Raw genomic sequence first — 21,863 nt, 5'->3', positions numbered from 1 at the left:
AATGAATATGTCAGCCACATTTTATAAAAAGGAAAGTAATTGAAAGACACATCTTTCTATTATTAAGCATTAATATAATGCTTAAATATAACGTTTTTAATATAACGCTTTTTATCACTCTTTACTTTGTCCTCCCAACAGACTTAAGTCTTTCCCAGTAAAAGCTAATAGAAGTGTACTTTTGAGCTTCTTCAAAAATGAAGAACAAAGAAGAATATCTGGTGAATCAGATAGTATTTATTGTAAACGTACATTTCCTAAAGTAAAAGAATGCATTGTTGGATAGGTGAAAGATAAAAAAGTAAGTAGTTAGTTAGTAGGGTAGGATGTTTTAGCCACCCACTTGGGAAATTATGTAATCTGAACTGCAAGCCAGGAAGCAGCAAAAAATCAATCTAGCAATCTTACTTCTGGACATTTTTGCTGGCTGTGTTCTCTGGTGGTCAGAGAAGGACTTAAATGGCAGGGATGCTTTGGGTCAGGAAATGAGAAATTTGTCAGATGTGAATTTTATGTTATCAATCCCATATATTTAATAGGCAGCATATTTATCCCTTGACAGACATCAAGGAACAGTTTTCAAAGTATTTGCAGTACAGTAGAACAATTAGTGTGATTGCATTCGAAGAACAACAAAAAGACTATTTGTAGTTAGAAAGTTATAACATTGCACTGTAGAAGATAACTTGCTTTTTAAATGATCTCTTTAATTTTAATAAAAATTTCATTATTTGAAAAGCAGTACAAAATAGTATTTGCATTGAATTCCTAAGCAAACTAATTTCCATAGGTAATGCAGGCTTCCTCTAAAAAGCACAACACTAATAGAAGATTAATATGAATCTTCTCAATAAAGTCAGATGAACTAGATGCTGCTTATAAAACCCTTCTTGAAATAATTTGCATTTGTATATTTAAAAGTAAAGCTGTACTGCTGCAGTCCAATTTTCAAAGGTTGCCACCTGCTGTTAATAAAATATTTTACAGATGTATTTACAAGTCAAATGCACACAGAGCTTTATTTGCCATGTGGTGAATTTATTTATTTACTCGATTAATTTCAGATTAGATTTAGTGTGCTTATAGAAACTCTAACCTAAAACACCTTCTAACAAGCTATGCTTGTGCAGACTATTAGACATGAATTATAGATTGATTTGCCTCTGAACTGACATTTACTGAAGAGTCTCAGATTTAAATGTAGAGAGTGGATAATTTACCAAGATTTTATAAAATTATGTATACATTTACATTCTATAAAGAAGAAGCAAAATTGGAAAGTACTATAAAGAGTTGTTCAAAGTATAAGCAAATTTCATTATTTGTATACATTTCTTCCTAGCCCTGAAATAGCTCAAAAAAGCTATTTTTGTCTCACTGGTTTCTTGTTCCATGTAAGCCACTGAAAAATATGAGAAAACTAAAATGGTGATCCTTTTTCTTGTATTAGCATTGCTTTGCATAAAACAAGACCCTCAGGTGTGTAGAACCATGTAATATTTTTGTTAAGGGTATGAGGCTGCACCTACTTGTATTACCCTAAAATCTATAGACTTAAAAAAAGTTAAATTATAGCTGCTTTAAACTGTGTAAGCAAAAGGCTAATGAAGCCTTTTTCTATTAGAGTGACTGATTTCAATAAGATGCTTTGCAATCAGAGTGTTTACTTGATAACTGAAAATCTTTCCTGGACATTCTGTAGTTTAAACTCTGCATTATCTGCGTATTATATGAAATTCTCTTCGTAGTTTCTCAGTGATTCCCTTCAAGTGGCTGGGGCATAGACTGAATTACTTTCAGCAGCATTAAGAGAGGCAGACTCAGAAGTGCTGTCTGTGAGGTGAGGGTGCAAAGTGATGCAGAGTCCCCAGGCAGGTGCAAAGGAGAGCTGCTTTATTGCAAATACCTGGTCTTTTTAAGCAATTAGCCAGTTATCAGCTACATAGATTAAAATCATAATAAATATAATTCAACCAACCACCATACACCACAATGTGAGCACACGATAGTTACATAATTTGTTTTTCTACCTCTAATTCAGCTGAGTCACTTTCCCATAATCCTTTTCTGCTTAGCCAAAGTAGCAGGCCTGAGCCATGATTTTACAAGGCCTTCACTTTATAAGCTTTTACCTATACGCAACAACTATCTGAAAATTGGATTCTCAAAAAGCTTGGTTTCTGAACAAATTTTGTGCATCTTTCTTTATGATTTGTTTATATCACAGCTATAAATTTTAAAACTGTTGTTTTGTCCTTACATTGTGTAATAATCTAGGTATGAAAAACAAAGATCTGAAGATATTTTGGGTTCAGTTATTGCTGCTTTGTTGCATCCTAAATGTCTAAAGTTAAACTTTGCTCCTAGTAGGTCAGCACTACTCTGCACTCAAAACATTTTTCTGTGAAGGATGACTTCAGAAAATTGGAAACAAATCAGAAAAAGTAAAAAATGCTTCTGTATTTTGTAAACAGCTAGTCACTCAGGAGTCACAGCAGAAAACTTACACAAGATGAATGAACATTATATCTGTCCCATAAGAATAATGGAGACAGCTAGATAAGAAAAAAAGATGCGTCTGATAAGGAGTTGCATGGCAAGATGATCAGAAACTTGTAGAAGAATGTGTAAGAGAAATAAGGCAATTTCCACCAAATATGTCAGTGAAAATGAAGAGATGGGAAAACCAAAACCAAAGTGCAGCACTATACAGGGTAGAAGACTTCTGTAAATTTGTTTTTATAGAAATAGGACTGTGTTCTTTTGACAGACAGAAGAATATATCATGTTTCAACAATACAGTATTGGTTTCCAGAAATACCTAATTCCCTAATAGTTAAATCTATACTAATGCTATACATGTTTCCAATATTAATGCTTTACCTGGATTTTACTCAAAAAAGATTCTCAGCATTTTTCTTATAAGCATGTTTTCAGTAATATAAAGCCTAATACAGGAGCACTTTAGACCAAAGTATAACTGAAAACAATGCTAGACTATCTTGTTAGTTAACAGAAAGACAAGAATGCACAGCAACTGAAGACTAGCTAATCATTTCCCACCAATGGTAGAAGTTTTTTTCACAGCAGTATTAAATAGATAAGATAGAATAGGAGAAGGGAGAAGATTCAAATAATTCAAATGATATTTAGCTAAATAATAAAATTAAAGCTTTGGGGAGGTTTTTTGGTTTTTTTTGTCTCTGATTTCAACACTATTCTATAAGAAATCCAAAAGCTTTTTTCCTATTGCCTTTGTTTATGATAATTTTGCCTGGGGCATTGAATTAGGATTCAAGAGAGGAGCTGTAGTTCTACCATCATTTGAGCTACTGTGTGCTGTAGGCTAACTTGTCTCACCCTTTCGTTACCCTTTCCCATGTTTGTTATCTGCTTGTGTAGATGGCAAACTCTGTGAGGCTGCATGTGTCTCTTGCATGTGTCTCTTGCTTTGTGTGTTGTCCTGAGCTTCCACAGATCCCAGTTGGGTTGATTGCCTCTGGGAGATGCACATCTTCCCTCCCAGAGATGTCAGAAGGAGACTGTGCTTCTAGACCCTTGAATTTGTTGAATATTTGTGCTTAGGTGTGATGAATTCAGGCCTATCATTACAGGTAACGTGGTACATTTGAATGCATGCTCTGTGTGGGAAGATGCTGGTGATTCACACGAAGAGTGAAAGAGGTCTGCCTTTTGTTTGCCAATGATAGCAAAATTTACCTCAGTATTTGCTATTTGCTTCTAAATTCTAGTAGTTCTCTATGATTTTGTACAGCAAACTCATATTTATCTGTGGGTGTGTTATGAATTAATTGTGCCATAGCTACAGAAATACTTGAACTGGTTCTGAGGATCAACAAGGCTTTTTAACTCAGATATAGTACCACTCTGTTGCATCCCGGAGTTTGGGTTTAGATTAGGGTTTTTAATTTATGTTAAAATAAGTCAAGTTCTGTAATTCCGCGTTTCCCCCGCGTTGCTCCCCCCCCGCGGTTTCTGCCCCCATGTTGCCTGCTGCCGGCTCTTACCCCTGTGCCGCTCCTGTAACCACTCTGCCGTCCGGCCCCGGGAAACCCCGTGCTGGCCACACGATCCCGCTCAGCCCGCGGCTCGGTGCCCGCCCCTGCGGGGTTCTCTGGTTGGTCGCGGTTGCTGACATCACCACCACAGCAGCCGCCCCTATTGGCCGGCAGGCCGTGGATCCTCTCGTCCCGCCCCTCTGTAAAGCCCTATCCCGCCGGCAGTCAGACGCCATTTTTCTCCCATGCGAGTGCCGGGAGCGGTCGCGTCTTTCCATCGAACCGCGCCACGAGACCAATAAACCGTTCCTGCCAAGCACGGAGTAAATGGACAAATTCCTTCCTCTTTGCCGGGTCCCTAGCGCACGGTAACAGCGGCTGGCCAGCCCACGCACCCGAGACACGGAGCCGTGTCCGGGAACCCGCGGCAGCAAACCCCGGCAGCACGTGGAAGCTACGCCACAGCCGGGCTCCCAAGAGCCGCGTGCAGCCGGGGAGAGCAAAAACCCACGCCGCAATTGGCGCCCGAACGTGGTGCCGAGGCCAGCGCTGAGCTGATTGCGTGGACGGAGGTTCACCGCGGAGCTCCAGGAACAGCGCCGGGAGCCGCCGCCGCCGGCCAGGGGCCGCGCTGCCGCCAAGGGGGGAGCGCCGCCGCCAAGCCAGAGCGGGCAGCGGTCCGCGCCGGACCACAGCTCCGTGCCGGACGGAAACCGAGAGCAGGGGCTCTCCAAAGTACGTCAGTGAAGTCTCCGTCGCCCACGAGGGACCAGACAGTGTGTCCCGCGTGGGACAGGAAGTGCAAACTTTCACAGCCAGGAGGGCAGAAGAAAGAACACTTCCCGGGACCCCCGGACCCTGGTAGCAGCTTTTCTTTGCAGAGACTTCAGTCTGGTAAGTATTAGTCGTGGAAACGTGTCCAGCTAATACGGGGAGGGCTGGCCGTGTTCCCGAGGTTGGGACGTGCAGCGCGCAGCACGAACGGCAGCCGCTGGAGTCGCCTGCGTTTTTTTGCTTTTTTTTCTCTTTTTTACTGCCCCAGGGGTGAGGTGGTTTGGGTGGAAGAAGCATGGGGACCGTGCTATCTGCCCAACAAAAGGAATTTTATTCCCAAGTTAAAGAAATCCTTTTGGTGAAGGGCCGATACCCAAAAAATTTAGTTAAGAAATTTGTCCGGTGGTTGTTCTTTGCTTTCCCCCGTCTGTCTACCGAGGACGCGCGCAAACCAGAATTTTGGGAGCAAGTGGGAAAAAGGCTAGCAGAGGGGATCGGTAGGGATCCCTCCATAGATGACTGCTTCCCTAAATTCCATTTGCTGATCACGGATGTAGTAAAATCAGACCCCGCGCGAAACTCGGTTGGGGAAAGGAAAGAACCATCCGGAAAATCTGTTACTCCCTCTGAATCTGTTTCCCCATCCCCTTCTCCTACCCCTTCTTCCCCTAATCTGGGTGGGCGAGGGGGGGCACCCCGTCGATCTGAGACGCAGGGCAGCTCCACAAATGTGGACCGTGCGCCTGGCTCCCCCAAGCCACCCCGGCGTCCCCGCCTTAGCGAGATCGGTCGATTCGCTGAGGCCACGACCCTAAACCCCTTTTCCAATCCCTTGTTCCCAGTTGAAAATCCCAGTTTCGGCGCTACCCCGCGCAGTTCTGTTTCTTTAAACCCCTTTCTTTGTCCCCCTGAGGAGGCCGAGGCCACGTGGTCGATCTCTTTGTCTTCCCAAGATGGAGGGCGGCCACGTGGCAGGGTCTCTTCTTCCCACAACCCCTTTCTGTTCTTTGTTCCCGGTGTCCCCGCCTTTAACCCAACCCCCACCTGCCTCCCTGTGGGCGTGGGCGCCGCCCCCTCGGGAGGTCAGGTTGCTCCCTCACCCGTTGTTCTCCCTCGAATGGGTGTTCCCTCCAGTCCTTTGCATGTCGTCCCTGCTGAGTCATCGACTCCGCCCTCCTCCACCGGGGAGAGCTCTGCCATCTCCACCCCGCTGCCTGAGGGAGGCAGCCCCCGTCCTATTGCCCGTACCCTGTCCCCATCTTCCCATGGGTCCCGGAGATCCGGGCGGGAGGGAAGAGGGGGGAGGGAGGAGCGGGAACCCCTATCCCCATCTTCCCATGGGCCCCGGAGAGCCGGGCGGGAGGGAAGAGGAGAGGGGGGGGGACGGGAACCCCTACCTCCAAGTTCCCATGGGCCCCAGACGTCTGGGCGGGAGGGAAAAGGAGAGGGGGGGGAATCGGAGCCCCTGCCTCCACATTCCCATGGATCCCGGAGACCCGGGAGGGAGGGAAGCAGGGGGATGTGGGTTTCTGAGCATTTTCCAGATTCCGTGGAACGGGTCAAGCCGACAGATGAGAGGCATGTAGAGGGATCAGAGGTTCAGGACAAGTTTGTCCTGGAATCGGCATCCATGAACACTGCTGCCTTGGATGCCGTGCCTCCAAAGAACGCTGGTCCGAAGCAGCCTCCAGCAAGACGCCAGTGCTTCCACTGCAATCAGAGAGGACATTTTGTGGTTCAATGTCCGTTTCTGGGCAGGGCACCCCCAGGGACAGTGGGAGGGGGGAGAGGGGGGGAGGGAGATCCCATTCTCCCAAAAAACTGAAGGAACAACGCGCACCTGCCTCGCGTGAAGATAAAAGTAAGGCAGGCCACAGCACCTTAAGGGGAGCTGTGAGTTATCAAGTAACTGTGCAGGTGGTAGTTCAGAACATCGGGGTGCCTTTGAGCGTGGCAGATGACCCCACCAATCGGGGGGTTGCATCAAACCGCAGGCGACGCAAAAGAAAAAGGACCCTACAATCTCCTTAAAAAAAAATGTTTTTCCCCAAAGCCCCAGTCTGTGTGTGTCCCAAATCCCCATGTTTGTAATAAAGTTGTCCCAGTTTCCCTATCCCTAAACACCCTGAGAAGAACCAGCCCCAGCACCATCTCCAGGCCCTCTCCACCTGCGTAGCAGTCACCGCAGTTGCAGCAGCAGAAGAAGCTGGGAGAAGAGGCCACCACTTGAGAGACTGAATCAACACCACTGCTTTCTTTTTATATTTTATTAAGCGGGGAGATGTTGCATCCCGGAGTTTGGGTTTAGATTAGGGTTTTTAATTTATGTTAAAATAAGTCAAGTTCTGTAATTCCGCGTTTCCCCCGCGTTGCTCCCCCCCCGCGGTTTCTGCCCCCATGTTGCCTGCTGCCGGCTCTTACCCCTGTGCTGCTCCTGTAACCACTCTGCCGTCCGGCCCCGGGAAACCCCGTGCTGGCCACACGATCCCGCTCAGCCCGCGGCTCGGTGCCCGCCCCTGCGGGGTTCTCTGGTTGGTCGCGGTTGCTGGCGTCACCGCCATGGCAGCCGCCCCTATTGGCCGGCAGGCCGTGGATCCTCTCGTCCCGCCCCTCTGTAAAGCCCTATCCCGCCGGCAGTCAGACGCCATTTTTCTCCCATGCGAGTGCCGGGAGCGGTCGCGTCTTTCCATCGAACCGCGCCACGAGACCAATAAACCGTTCCTGCCAAGCACGGAGTAAATGGACAAATTCCTTCCTCTTTGCCGGGTCCCTAGCGCACGGTAACAGCGGTTGGCCAGCCCACGCACCCGAGACACGGAGCCGTGTCCGGGAACCCGCGGCAGCAAACCCCGGCAGCACGTGGAAGCTACGCCACAGCCGGGCTCCCAAGAGCCGCGTGCGGCCGGGGAGAGCAAAAACCCACGCCGCACCACTCCAGTGTGCCTATAATGCCTCCATGAGCAACATGGGTTGCAGCCTCACAGATGCTTTAATGTGGGTGGTTGCCTGATGAGTAAGCTCTGCCAGATAGGTTTTAGCTTTGGGAAGAAGGAGTTTGTTTTTATCTGCAGCATTCCTTGATCCTTGTATGAGGCATTAAAAGGCCAAGAGTCAGCCAGAGACCAGGAAAAGAATCTTTGCCTGGGCTAAGCAAAACTTCTTCCAAGTTCCAGCTGCTCCCACACCTCTTTACTGATGACTCTAGGTCTTGGGAGTGCCTTTTACTTTTGAATACAATACACAAGTGCACTGTTTATCTCTGGCACTAGGTTAAAGTTTCAATATAATCTTGAGTTCTGAAAACTTTAATTCAAGAGCACACTAGTACCCTTCCAAATAGATGGGAAATCTCTGATATTACCTGAGGCTTGCAAATGTAAAAGAGAAAATAAGGTGTATTGAAGTGTACGTATAGATGCATATATAAGTATGCATATAGATGTATATATATTTTTAAGCAAGATCTCGCATGTAACATTCAGTATGTGGAGAGAAGAAGAGTTTTAGTTCTGAGAATCAGCACCTAAAGTGGTGATTAGTGAACACAACACATTTGAAATGGCCACAGCTGCATAACAAATATAGTTCTCGGAGAGCTCTAAGCTCCAGCAAATTTATGTAATTTATAATATAACCTCCTTATTATGTTAATTTACGCTCCTCAAAACAGAACATTTCTTTTGTTTATAAGGTCATAATAGAATGGTAATTGCTTTTGCTTATGTCACCAGATGGCTTATGTTTATCAAAATCTGTTTTTTCCCCAGTGTAACACTGTCCTGATGCATTCACTCTGTGGGCATATCTGAAGCAGGGCTAGTATTCTAGATTATGACTATAACTGACTTTCTTTGGGTTTTACCATTAATGGATCTCTTGCGTTTTTAGCAGCACCAACTGTCTTGATTTACGATTCAGGAATGCTGATGGTGAGGCAAATTTAGCAAGCAATTTTTCTGCCCAACTGTGATTCATATTAGTATTACTGAGCCATCTGCTAGGTATTCTTTGTCCTCTACAAAGAGAGGGTACAGCTTTGTGCAAAAGTCTACTCAGTTCCCTTGCTCACACTTCCGTCAGCAGAAGTACAAAACAGGGAAGATGGACGATTTTCTGGGTTAGATAATGGGATGGGCAAAATCTGTAGTCTGTTCCTGCCTCTGCTAGAGATTTCCCATGCAACCATGAGTGAATCATTGAATTGCTTTCTGCCTTATCACACCATCTGCTAGAATGAATTTCCTTTCTCTTTTCTTTCTTCTTGTTTCGTAACCACTTTGCTGTAATACAGCAGGGTTACATATCTTTTTTCTGGAAATAATAATATATAATAATAAACAATTCCTGATTTTCTGCCCTGAAATTGGAGTGAATTAGATTTCATTAAGTAGCATGTCAGTGATGTGAGTTGTGAGATGGCTTCAGCCAGATGTTTTCTGTGCTAATCTAATTTGTTCAAAAATCATAAACTGGAATATACACTAACATACAAAGAGCAAGAGGAATCTGCTGTTGTGACCATGTGAAAATAAAACATGAAGCATTTGCTGAAGTTTATTTTTCCCCATGCAGTTCTGTTAGTACAAAATTGTGACAATATTTTTCCCTTTAAATGGTATTGCAATAACAGTAAAAGGTTGTTTTGCTTTATAGACACTCAGTCCCACATTATTGACTATACTTTCTTAATTACCAGCTTGTACTGAAACACATTCAAACCTGGTTATTATAAAACCTGGTTTTATAATAACCTTCAGAATACACAACTCTCATTTAGCACCTTCAGCACATTTAATGTTTCAACTGTCTTTTCAGAACTGATTCTTTCACATAAAGATTCAATTTTAGAAAAATCTTTACAAATTTTAGTTTAATATTAGCGTTATAACTTACCATAGTTTAAGTCTCATCATCTTCTGATAGTTTCTTAGTGTTATTGATCAAAATAGAGCAACAAGGAAAGAGTAAAACCTGTTAATATTCTAACTACAACCTAAAAAGTGCTTGCTTGCTGGGGAGAATAAAGCCAAGTTTATATGAAATAAATACCATCACAAAGACAGATATGCAAAATTTCAGGCTTCTCATTTTTTTACTTCAAACTGAAAATTAACCCAAGTTATGTTAACATACACATCTCAGGAAAAAGTAGGATGAAATGGAACACTTATTTTTCTGATATAAAATATGTTAATGTTTCTATTTAAATTCTCATTTATAAATGACAGCGCCTTATGAAATATGTCCTGAAGACTATTTGATGTCAATGGTCTGGAAAAGGACCCCAGCTGGGGACATGGCATTCAATCGATGTCCTCTCAATGCCACAGGTACAGTACTACTTTGAAATCTTATGATGATAAAAAAGGAAGAAATATTTTGCTTTGTGTCCTAGATAAATTATTACTAGACTCATATAAATATCCATATATGTGAATATATCTGTATAAACCTCACATATTTACTTATGCATATGCATGCCAATATACATATGTACATATGATGTCTCTTACAGATTACATATATGCATGGTCTGTAGTATATGTGCATTTATCTGTATATATACATATGTATACACATACATATGAGCATTATAGCCACAAAGAAAAAGCTGACAATTAATCAGTTTGACTGGATCTATCAGCAAAGTGATGAAAATGAGGGAGAACATAAAAATCTTTTTAATTAAGGAAACACTGCTTAAAAGCAATCAAGTAAACACTGAAATGTGTTTCAGGATCTTATACTACTCTCTATATACCGATGATCATTACATGAAATTGTTTCTGTGTGTGTGCCTTTAAAATAGCATGGAATATAGATTAAATAAAGTTTATTCTTTCCAGTTGCTCTCACTCATACAAATATTTTCTGTCTTCTTTGTGTCTTACAGGCACCACTAGCAGACGCTGCTCTCTCAGTGTTCATGGATTGGCCTTTTGGGAACATCCAAGCTTTGCTAGATGCATATCAAACGAGTACAGACACTTGCAGCATTCAGTAGGTGCAAAGTCAGCTTTAGTACTTGCTCTGTTTATTCATTACTAATCACTGGCGTAAAAAGAAACATACTTATTTACTCTTAGGTTCTGTTAAGCAATACCAAGAGGAAAACAGATCTGACAGAGAATAATTTATGTTAATGGATATTATTTTGATCTTGTATAATGCTGTTGTTTGTGAAATAAGCCTTGTCTTGTTGTAGAAGTGGAAAAATGAATCAGATTCCCTTCTTTCATGTCCACTGTGTGAAATTTTTATAGGGGTCAGAGGCAAAACATATTTTAGTTTATTAGAAAATGAGATGTGAATAAATGAGATTTACTGGAAGAGCAACTTGCTGAGAATTCTGTAATACTGTGTATTCTTTAATTGCAGGGTAAGAAGCCAGGAATGTTTCTTTTTGCTCTCAAATTTAGAACTTCACATTCAAAAGTAACAATAGGAAATGATTATAGGGTAAATCTATCTCACTGTCTTGGAAAAGGTAAAGTAGCTCTAGATGAAGAAATACTATGTGAAGTTTTTTTCAAAAAGCCTAACAGAAAGTTTATTTGCAAAGCATTGGCATTATACAATTATGTACTGCCTAAACATGTTTATATGGATAGATGTAATACATAATGTATATTGCTTTATAAATATGTTACTATGGTATGTGTTAGGTATATTAGTTACCCTCTATGTCCCTAGCTGAAGCATTCAGCCAGGTTAATACTATATTGGGAAATGAGCCTTTGAAGATTCTCATGGACAATGGGTTTTCCCTGCATGATATATTCTACTGACATTCTTATTACTCTGCATCCTTTTACAAAGGCCACTGCTCCGTTTATCATTCAGCAGAGGCACACTAATACAGCTCTGTGCTTCAAGACTTCCCAACTTCTCAACGAAGTGCAACACTTCTGTAACATGTTTAAAATTCTTTGGTGGCTTGAAAAGCAGTAGCCTGGCTGCCGTTCCTCAAATCTGGATTGCTGCTTAGAGGAGATTTTCATTAATTCCTTTGAGCTGCATTTCTGTTTTGTTAGACCCAATTTATTTGAGACTCGGGATTCAGTTTCAGGGTAGGCCAAAGCAAGAATTATTTTCACAATAGCACAGAATAGATTGTCAAAGGAATTTTCCCCACTGCACAGAAGCTTCTATTTTACACAGCTGCCTGCATGTTCATCTCTCCCTTTAGTGTTCATGCTCAAAAACCATATTAAGTTGGCTGTAATATTTTTGGTAATTTACTCTGTTGCAACAATTTCATTTGTTAGGTCTATGCTAGTTTGCAGCTCAAACTACGGAAAATGCTGTTTTTTGCTATTCAGTGGTTTGACTTACCTGGCTTTGGTAGGCACTGGTAATTTTTCAAGAGCCATAAGTCTGACTTGTTGAACAAAAGACATTTCTAACCTACAGCAGATTTATCTTATTTTTTTTTTTCCCGATATTTCCTTTTTGGAAATATTAATTATGAGTCAATTACACTGTGAAATATTCTTTCCGCCAAAGAACATTTAAAAATTGGTAATGCTTCTTTAAAATTACAGAAGCACCTAAGCATATCTTTTTGCTGCACAAAATTTAAGTCTAGCTCATGTGCATACAAATTAAAGAAGAGAAGTGGACTTCCTTCACACTTGGGAGCTGTTCGCAAAGAAAGCTGGCCTGTTTTACATCTTTCTGCTTCTCAAAGTGAACAACGCAGCATATTTAAAGAATCAGAGAAAATAGAGGTAAAGACCTATAAGGTCATTGCCCTGCAAATGTAGGCTTGTCCCCCCACGATACATATGTCAGTTCCATAAATCCCTGAAAATAGGGCTTTATAAGGAAGCTGCTGACAGACGGTGTTGCTATAATAAATATGTGTGCTTATGAAAGCATGTATGAGTTGTCTCAGTGTGCTTAACTTACCAATAAAGTTATTTTACCAATGCAGACCAGGAATAGAGCTGGGTATCACTCAGTTCTCTGAATATTCCCATAAAATTTGAGCTGAATCTCTTTCATTTATTATCTGAAATATATAAAAGAAAATCAGATGCACAGTCTTCAAAAGAATGATGTTCCTGAAGCTGATATAAAGCAGTTGATATACATAAATATAATATTTAATACTACAGCTAATACTAATATTTAATATTAAAGCATAGAATACAGACATGTCCCTGTCTTTTTGCCCTCCAATCAAGCTGCATATAATCTAGAACTAGAAATCACATAGTAGAATTCACATGATGCTGTACCTAAGAAAATATTATCTAAAGAAAAGTATTCAGTATGATGGAAGCCGGAGAAGATTTCCTTGGCCATAGACCCTGCTAACCTGGATACACAGGTGCTGAACTGGAAGCTTATAGTTATACTAGCAAATAAACTTAAGCTTAAAAGTCCTTGTAGTCATCTGCACAGTTTAACTGTGTATGTGTTAGCATGCTCCCTGACCATTTCAGATCATACTAGAGCACTCTCCCAGACAATGCCTACCATCCTTTAGACGATAGAATAGCAGAGAGGCCATTGTCAGCAGGCAATAAAAACATGATTTTCTGGGACAGAGGAGAGATAGAGAGTTTATTGTGAGGAAACCACAATTCTTTGCTATATATAGTGTACAATTTTACCACATTACCACAGGTGATTGACCCCTGAAGACTGTTTTCTTACTGTATGTAACTACTGTGGATTCACTGCCTCATGCACTGTATTTTTACAGTTTTCTCTATTACTCACCTGGAATTGACATGGCACAAATTTCAGCCCTTAATAAACAGTATTAAAGAAGCTGAAACCCAGCTACTGCTGTGTGTTCTTCAGCTTGACTCAAGACTTGTACTGAGACCAACACGGTTGCTCTGGAAATCATGCTAGAATGGCACCGTATTTTAATCTTAAAATCCATTTGAAAGTCTATTTGTAAAGATGGAGAGTCATTAAAGCTAAAAATACACCCATAATGCTAAAGATAATATACTTTGCTCGTAATCCCCAGCACCATGAATAACATGGCTTTTTCCACTCCCTTACAGAATGTGCCAGGCAGAATTACTGCCTCTACTGCATGCCCTGGTGCTTCAGATGTAGGTTATGGCACCTCAGAGGAAAACGGGGTTGAGTTACATTGTCTGGACTCGTGGACCACTTTTTGATGCATATATCAATATTATGCTTAATATTCTATTGCAACAGTTTCAGAATAATTCCGAGTCTTAAATTAATATATCTCCTCAATATGTTTTTGAGATGAGTCTGTACTACATCTGCATTTTTTGTTGATGGAGAACTGAGACCACTTAAGCAGGAAATTTATCTCAAGTCTTCTGAATTAGTGCCTAGCCACTCTTCCTTCTTAATGTTCCGACATCTCCATGGGACAACCGAAAATCCCTGGCATAGTAAAAATATAATAAACACAGAGCCTCTAAAGAGACTATGCACTTGAACATGATGAAATAGTGGAGAGGTATGGTTTGACTTGTGGAGATCAACACTCAGTTTATGTCTTTCAAGGGCACTGTGTCCTACATGATAGGAGTTTGAGAAAAAGCAGTTTAAGAGAATTATGAATGTCAGCTGTGCTACAAATGTGCAGCCTGTATTTCTGTTAGTTTCTTTTACCTTGTGCACTATGGTACAGGTTCCTTTTAAAGTTAGGGATGATAATTAGTTATCTTTGAATAACAGAACCAATTAGTCATGAACAATTTATCCTACATTTGGTACAAATCAATCATCAAATGAATTCAACAAATACTGTTTGACCAACTTTTACAGCTGATTGACTAATAAGAAAATTTATTCACTGAACATATTAAGGGACAAAAATTCCCAAATCCATGAAATAAACCTTTAGGAAATTATTTGCTTAGCTGTAATAATAATATTTCAAGAACGTAGTTAGGATTATTCTCCCTAAAGCACTATAAGGGGAAAATTCAGAGTGATAAATAGGCATACTTTGCCTCCTGGACCTAGAGGACCAGGCAATAATTTGATGAGCAGAAAAAGAAACATCACAGATCATATACTAGATTTTGTTCTGGTTTTCTTGCATTCCCCTAATGTATTTGCAGTGTCTGCAGCTTTGCATTAAGAAAATGTTCTTAGTCAAGCATGGTGTCTTGAGTCTGTTACCAGTCATTGTAGCTGAGAAAAATGTTTTGCCCAATTATGTGCAATTGTTTAAATGTATTCTTGAGAAAGAGGGGACTGTAACAAGAAATTCTTCCAAGTATATTTTTTATTGTGGAAGGAAATGAAGTAAAGTCATAAGGTTTAATAAACTCTAGTGGCAAAAGATATCCTTTATTCACTTCCTTCTAGAAAATTCTTAATCACATACTGATCACCAGAGTTTTGTTAATAGTGAGGAATTTTCTTCCTTTCTTTAATTCCATATTAAATTTTCAGAATTTAGAGGATTTTCCCCTTCTGTAGAATAGACATAATTTGGGTTTTCAGACCATTTTACTGAATCAGTTACTGCTGTAGCAGAAGTTATGGACCTTGCTGAAGCTTGTTCTCTCTTTCTACCCTTGGCATATAGTTTCATTTTCTGAAAACTGAACTACTTCGGTCTAATTAACATATTTTAATCTCTTTAAATTGTATCTGTTGCTAGCTTAATGGACTGTTATATGTAGAAAGGCAAATTAGATGATGATCTAATGACCCAAACTTAGTCTCTATAATATTACGAAGTATGTTCCTCATTTCTCATTATCTTCTTTTGATCTGGAAGCAGAAAATTATGTGCCTAATTATTTCACATAGAATTGTGTACTTTACCCAATACTTGGCTAGTCTAGACTAATGTCTTCTGAGTTGTGATCTGAGGGTTTTTTTTTTACTTTATTTGGATAAATAGGGTAAAATCTTTCCTGAGACTTAGAAATTTATTTGTACTGTGCTTATGAGTGACTGCAGGACCAAGAATAGAATCAGTGATTAGGACCCCACAGGCCTACTTCAGATCGTATCCAAGGAAAAAAAAAAATACTGAAAATGCCTCACATAAAAGTACATTTTGCTTTCATAAGCACTTGAAGCCTATCAAATTTGGTACGGTACAAGCAATAAGACTAAGAAGCAAGACCTCAGAATTAGGAATACCCTACATTATCATGCTTCCAAGAAGCATAGATAAAGAATTCTTCATCTATTCTTAATATAGTCTATGGATAATAGCCATCTAAATTAGAAAAAAAACACAGCAAAATAAACAAAAAAAACAAAAAAAAAAAACAAAAAAAACAAAAATAAACCAAACAAACAAACAAAAAAAAAAAAACCAAAACAAACAAACAAAAAAAACAAACACCAAAAAAACCCCAAAACTAAACAAACTGAAACAAGAAACCATTCACCTCATCCCCAACTGTCCAAAATCTAAAAAAAACCAGAAAAGAAAAGACTTGAATGGGGACTAATGAAAAAAATTAAAATGAGATTAAAATAGTTAGGTGTGGAAGAGCAATGAGATTTCACCTTTTATGAGCTTTCTAGGAACAGAATATTGAAGCTTTCCTGACCATTTTTAATGAAAACCATTAATACATAAAATCTTACCATGGAGCATTAGAAATTGATATTGTGAAAATTGAGGAAATACTTGAATTCACAGGTTATTTTTATTTTCTACTCTGTTATGCACTCAAACTAAGCAATAGGATTTATTGAATTACCAAAAAAAAAAATAAAATTTAAGGGATTGACTTAAAAAAGTATTGGTAGTGTGTAATTGTCTTACCATACACTGAAATAGGCATTTTGCCTTAAGTGAGTTTTTGCTCTGTATGTCTTTTGGATGTTCTAGTTTGGAAGAGATTTGAACTACACTCACAAATAATGATGAAGACTAAAGCCTGTTATCAAGAAACTTTGTTCCTGAAAGACATCTTCAATAGTATCAGAAAATCTCTACTAATACAGACCATTTTATAAACCTGTGTAGCACAGTTTTCTAGCCCGGATGATGAAATTATGTATTTAGTTGCTGTGATAAAAATAAGGCAGTATTTTAATAGAATCATAGAATGATTTGGGTTGAAAAGGATCTTAAAAAAACATCTAGTTCTGTTCCCCCTGCCACAGGCAGGGCACATTTCAGAAGATCAGGCCCATCCAACCTGGCCTTGAGCACCTTCAGGGACAAGGAATCCACAACTTCTCCAGGCAACTTCTTCACATTCACCACATTCACGGTAAAGAATTTCTCCCTAATATCTAATCCAATTGTACCTTCTTTCAGTTTGAAGCCATCCCCCCATGTCCTGTCACTATATGTTCACTACATGTTCTTGTAAAAAGGTACTGGAAGGCTACTATAATATCTTTCTAGAGCCTTCTCCCCAGCTGAATAATCCCAACTCTCTTAGCCATTCCTCACAGAACTGGTGCTCCATCTCTCTGATCATCTCCATAGCCCTTCTCTGGACTCACTCCAACAGGTCTATGCCCTTCTTATGTTGGGAGTCTCAGAACACAGTGCCATTTTTAGTGATATAACACTCAATATAAAATGCATTCATGCAAAATGGTCTACTTTTTATCAGAAAGTTGAAAAACTAAAATATCTCTTAACTCTTGAGAGTTAGGAAGGAAAAATCTACATATGAATTATCACATTGATGTCAAAATATTAGCACTTACAAAGGAGCATGAGAACTTATGCAGGTGAATCTTTACATACCAAACTAATAATATAGCCATAAAAATGCATTTCTGCTGCTTCTGCTCATACTGTAATTTTGTTTCAACTTTTTCCACAGCAGTGTTATTCACGATTTTGCAAGTGCTTGGCTAAAATATAATTTGATCAAAAGAGCTTTGAGGTGAATAATGATTTGCTCAGCTGCAGCTCATTAGAGATGATTTTGTTTTTCCAAATTATACTACAAGGGCAGCGTATCAACCTGTCCATGTACTCCTCAGTGAAATGACTACTGTACTCTGAGGAATGAAAGGCTTCCTCCTAAAAAATTTACTGCTCCTTTTTTTTTGCTAGTTTAGTGCTTCATTTCTTTTTATATAGCCACAAAGCAGAGCAGCCAGGCTTAGTCTTATAGATTTGAATGCAGCGGCTCAAAAACAACATTTTTGTTCTTCCTCAGTCTATACTTACATTGATATATGCCAGCTATTCCTCTTCACCTTCACAGATTTTGATAGGCAGGGGTGTCAGTAAATGATCTGCTTTCCTTTCCTTGATTCCCTTGTAAGGCCAAAATATGCAGCTCTGTTTTGTCACTTCCGTTATGTAGTCTGGATGATGACAATCTTTTCTCTCATCAGAGAGCAACTGATCAAGAGATTGTGACAGGCAACAGTTTTCTCCTGCCTCACTAACATTTTCCCATTCTACACAGGAGAAGATTAAAACTTAAGGGAAAAAAACCTTTGGTATCACTGTTGACTTGATGGTGAGGGCACTCTACAACTACCTGAAAGAAGGTCTCTTCTCCCAGGCAACAAGTGACAGGATAAGAGGAAATGACCTCAAGTTGCACCAGGGAAGCTTTAGACTAAATATTAGGAAAGGTTCTTCCTGGAAAAATTGTCAAGCCCCAAATCCTGGAGATATTTAAAAGTCATATAGATTTGGCACTTGGGGAAATGGTTTAGTGGTGGATTTGGCAGTGCTGAGATAACAGTTGGACTCGATATTAAAGATCCTTTCCAACCTAAATAGTTCTAAATAATAAATAATTCTATGAATCTGTGATTTTTGCCAACATATATATGCACCTCAGTCTTAGAGACACTATACAGTAGAAGACATTGGTCTGCTTTTCTGCACAAGCACATCACAACTTAATTCAACCTGAGAAGTTCCTTTTCTTCCTTTCTGCTTTTGAATATCTGTTTTTTTAATAGCCAACCAATCCTACTTGTTAAATTAAAAGGAAAGTCCCCACTATTATTTCAGGGTCCATAATAATTTTTCCATATCTGGAACATACACATTTACCAAAGATTAATAAGTGTGTTAAATGAAATGTGCTGCTGTGTTTGCGGCTGCTGCTGTGTCTTCTGCAGTAGTGAGCAGCTGAGTGTTCCCTGATCACATTGATATTCCCAACCAACCAACACTGCAGCCACAAATGAACCTCACTAAGGTATGGTCAGAGGTAAAACAACAGAATGCCATTTAAGAGCTTGGTAAAGAAAAATTTCATCTTATTTTCCCTTAAAGTCTACCAGAATTGCTGGAACCTTCACTCCGATTGAATGTGGCACTATGAATGTGGCACTAGCTGCGAAATGACTGCAAGAGTTTGTCTTGGCAGCAGGAGACAAAGAAGTGGTCACAGCATCTTACAATTATTCCCTTGCCTTTTGTCCATTACTTCATTTGTTGCATCCCTCTACCATGGTTTATTAAGTATATGAGCATCAAAGTATTTTTCTCTTGCCTATTACTTTATGCAGCACACCCATGCATAAATTAGGGCTCTCAAATAATGCTAATTTCCTTGAAAAAAACTTCTTGATTATTCCTGCAAATAAAAGTGAGTGTCATGGAAATGACTGTATGTAAGCAAAATGAAATAAGTATTGGTTAAAATCAAATAAGTATTTCAATTTGAGCATTTATCAGAGCTTTATGGTTTAGGGACATATACTTACAAGGATGACCATGTAGCATAAAAAATGAAAGACAGCTCATTTGTAGTACATCCTTTTGTGACCTGTAGCCTCAGACATTCAGTCACTCTGGAGAACCAGGAGACTTTACCCCAAGCAATGTTATGTCTGTCATAAAATAGAAACAACCCTCTCAGAGTCGTCATTCTCTTTTTCCTCTCAACTCTTGCTCTTGTCAGGTTGCATTATACATAGATAACACAAATCTTGAAGACATGCCCTCTGGTTAAAAACAGAAACAACAGTAACAACAACAAGATCTCTCACACAGCATGCCAACGTGAGCAGGATTTAATCACAGATAATTTGAACATTTAAGAGCAGTATTTAATAAAATAATAATACAAGCCTTGGTCAACAAACATAAAAATAAGAAAAAAAAATGTGATCTGTTCAATGATTATTCATTCCTAATCCTGAGACTCATCTGTTATTCTGCTAAGAGAAGTCTTATTTATTAAAAATATCCATCAAAATGTTTTGTTGGATCCTTGCACAAATCAAAATATTGACAATGTGTAATTACTTTCTCTCTGTTACCTATTTAGAGGCTATAGCTCCAGGATTAGAATTGACAATGATGATGATGAAGATGATGATGATGATGATGATGTTGATTGAAAAAAGGAATTATGTAATGGGCTAAAGTAGGAAAAATACCTCTTGAATAAAATCGTAGGAGTCTTGTAAAAGAGGGCAGAGAAAAAAAGGCACAGGAAGAGTGAAGCATTCCTCTGAGCTGTTCACATTCTCCTAAAAACATTTTGGACCTTCACACATACTAGAGTTGTTTTTTTTTCAAAGGTTCTTCTATAAACCTGATCACATGTGGAAGAACACATGCAATTTCTTCTGTGCAGATATTCAGTTTGCCTGAGATTAATGTCTAATACAGCAAAGGATTTTATGGAAATAATCCACATTCTTTTCTCTAAAACCAAATCCCTATTTTAGGGAACATTTTGCTTAAAAATATTTGGAAGTATATGACAGTGGAATGACTGTTTTGATATAATGAAGTGATCCTAATTTTTTTCCCATCTATATACATTTCAAATAAGTTCCCTAAAGCATTAGGTTGTAGTGGTCTCAGCTGAGTGCACAGAGGCACAGGTTGATGCACAGTTTCTGCAAAAACTTGGTTCAGATGATTGCACACCATGATTGTATAAATGCAGGAAGGCTGAAGTTCAATTTCAGAGCACTCCTTAAACTTTGACTTTTCTGGTTGGGATAAATTATAGGAGGCTTTAGTTGGGGTTTCAGAACATTTGCAGGGATGTGTTGCAGAATTACAGAACTGAAAGGAAATTCATGAGATCATCCAGCCCAAACTTGTGTCTTATCAGAATCAGCTATACTTGTATTATTCCATCTTTTTATTTTTCTTGGCTGTTATCAAGGCCTCCAGTATGGAAGGCTGCATAGTGTGTTCAGGTAAACTCTACATAATTTCCTTTGCAGTTGTAAAGTTTTCCTTAATTTATATCCTTAATCTTCCTTGACACAATATATAAAAATTACTTTTTCCCTTTACTGCTGTACACAAAAGGAATATATGATTGCCTTCTTCTTTGCACAAAATGTTTATTTAATAGTGTGTTATCGTAATTGAAATTGAGATTACTAACTAATTTCACTGATGAAATAGTGGAAAATTACTTTGTATTGCTTGAGACACTTCCTTCATAAAATACTGAATATATAGAAAACATCTCTTGCATGACATTAGGTTATAAAAATTTGAATGCATACCTGAAGATACATAGTCCTTTCTTTAGACCTTACTCTGTTTCTATTAAAAGATGGATCAAATTATATTCTCAAACACTGAAACAGCCTGAAAATAGGCAAACAGATTGTAAATAATTTATTATATTGAGGGAAAATAAAGTTCTGGGCCAAAACAGAAGGACTGTTAAAGGACTGTCTATTGAATATTAGAAAAAAAACCAGCCTGTAATGAAGATTTTGTCAAATGTGAACAACTTTCTTACAATGACATCACATTACAGGTGTGGTGTGAATATTCTTACAATTTCTACATCTAAAGAGCACTATATTGTACAAAATATTAGTCTTGGGTTCTGAAGTTGAAAAGCAAAGTGTTTAGCAGATTATGAGCAATTTTGAGATATATTTGTATTTCAAATGAACTTTCCTCACTTCTTTGTAGGGCTTACTAATTTGGGTTCTTATAGTTCCCCCTACCATAAAATGTATTAATGACATCATTAGTAATACCTGGCCATGAATCCAATATCATCCTAAAAAATAATGAAAAATAGTTGATGGTGTAGTTACTCTTCAAATTAATAATTCTTTTCAGTCTTTTATAGGTTTCTTCAAAGTTCATTGTTTTCTGTCCTTTTAAACTACATCTACTCTGCAGTAATTACTATGCAATAATAAACTGTACTCCAGTGC

The 21,863-nt window shown here is 39.2% G+C and overlaps 1 protein-coding gene across 1 annotated transcript in view; it reads left to right on the top strand.

Moving 5' to 3' along the window:
- The window catches only part of ADGRB3 (adhesion G protein-coupled receptor B3), a 452,974-nt gene that overhangs the window by 197,408 nt on the left and 233,703 nt on the right, over positions 1–21,863 (top strand). The window contains exons 8-9 of the mRNA XM_053973447.1: positions 10,022–10,123; positions 10,687–10,793. Of these exons, the coding sequence (XP_053829422.1) occupies positions 10,022–10,123; positions 10,687–10,793 (209 nt within the window). The remainder of the gene's footprint in view (positions 1–10,021; positions 10,124–10,686; positions 10,794–21,863) is intronic.

This window comes from Vidua macroura, chromosome 3 (assembly GCF_024509145.1).
Source record: "Vidua macroura isolate BioBank_ID:100142 chromosome 3, ASM2450914v1, whole genome shotgun sequence".
Classification (NCBI taxonomy): Eukaryota; Metazoa; Chordata; class Aves; order Passeriformes; family Viduidae; genus Vidua; species Vidua macroura.
The sequence above is the reverse complement of the archived record's forward strand: the minus strand, read 5'-3'. Positions and strand labels throughout refer to the sequence as shown.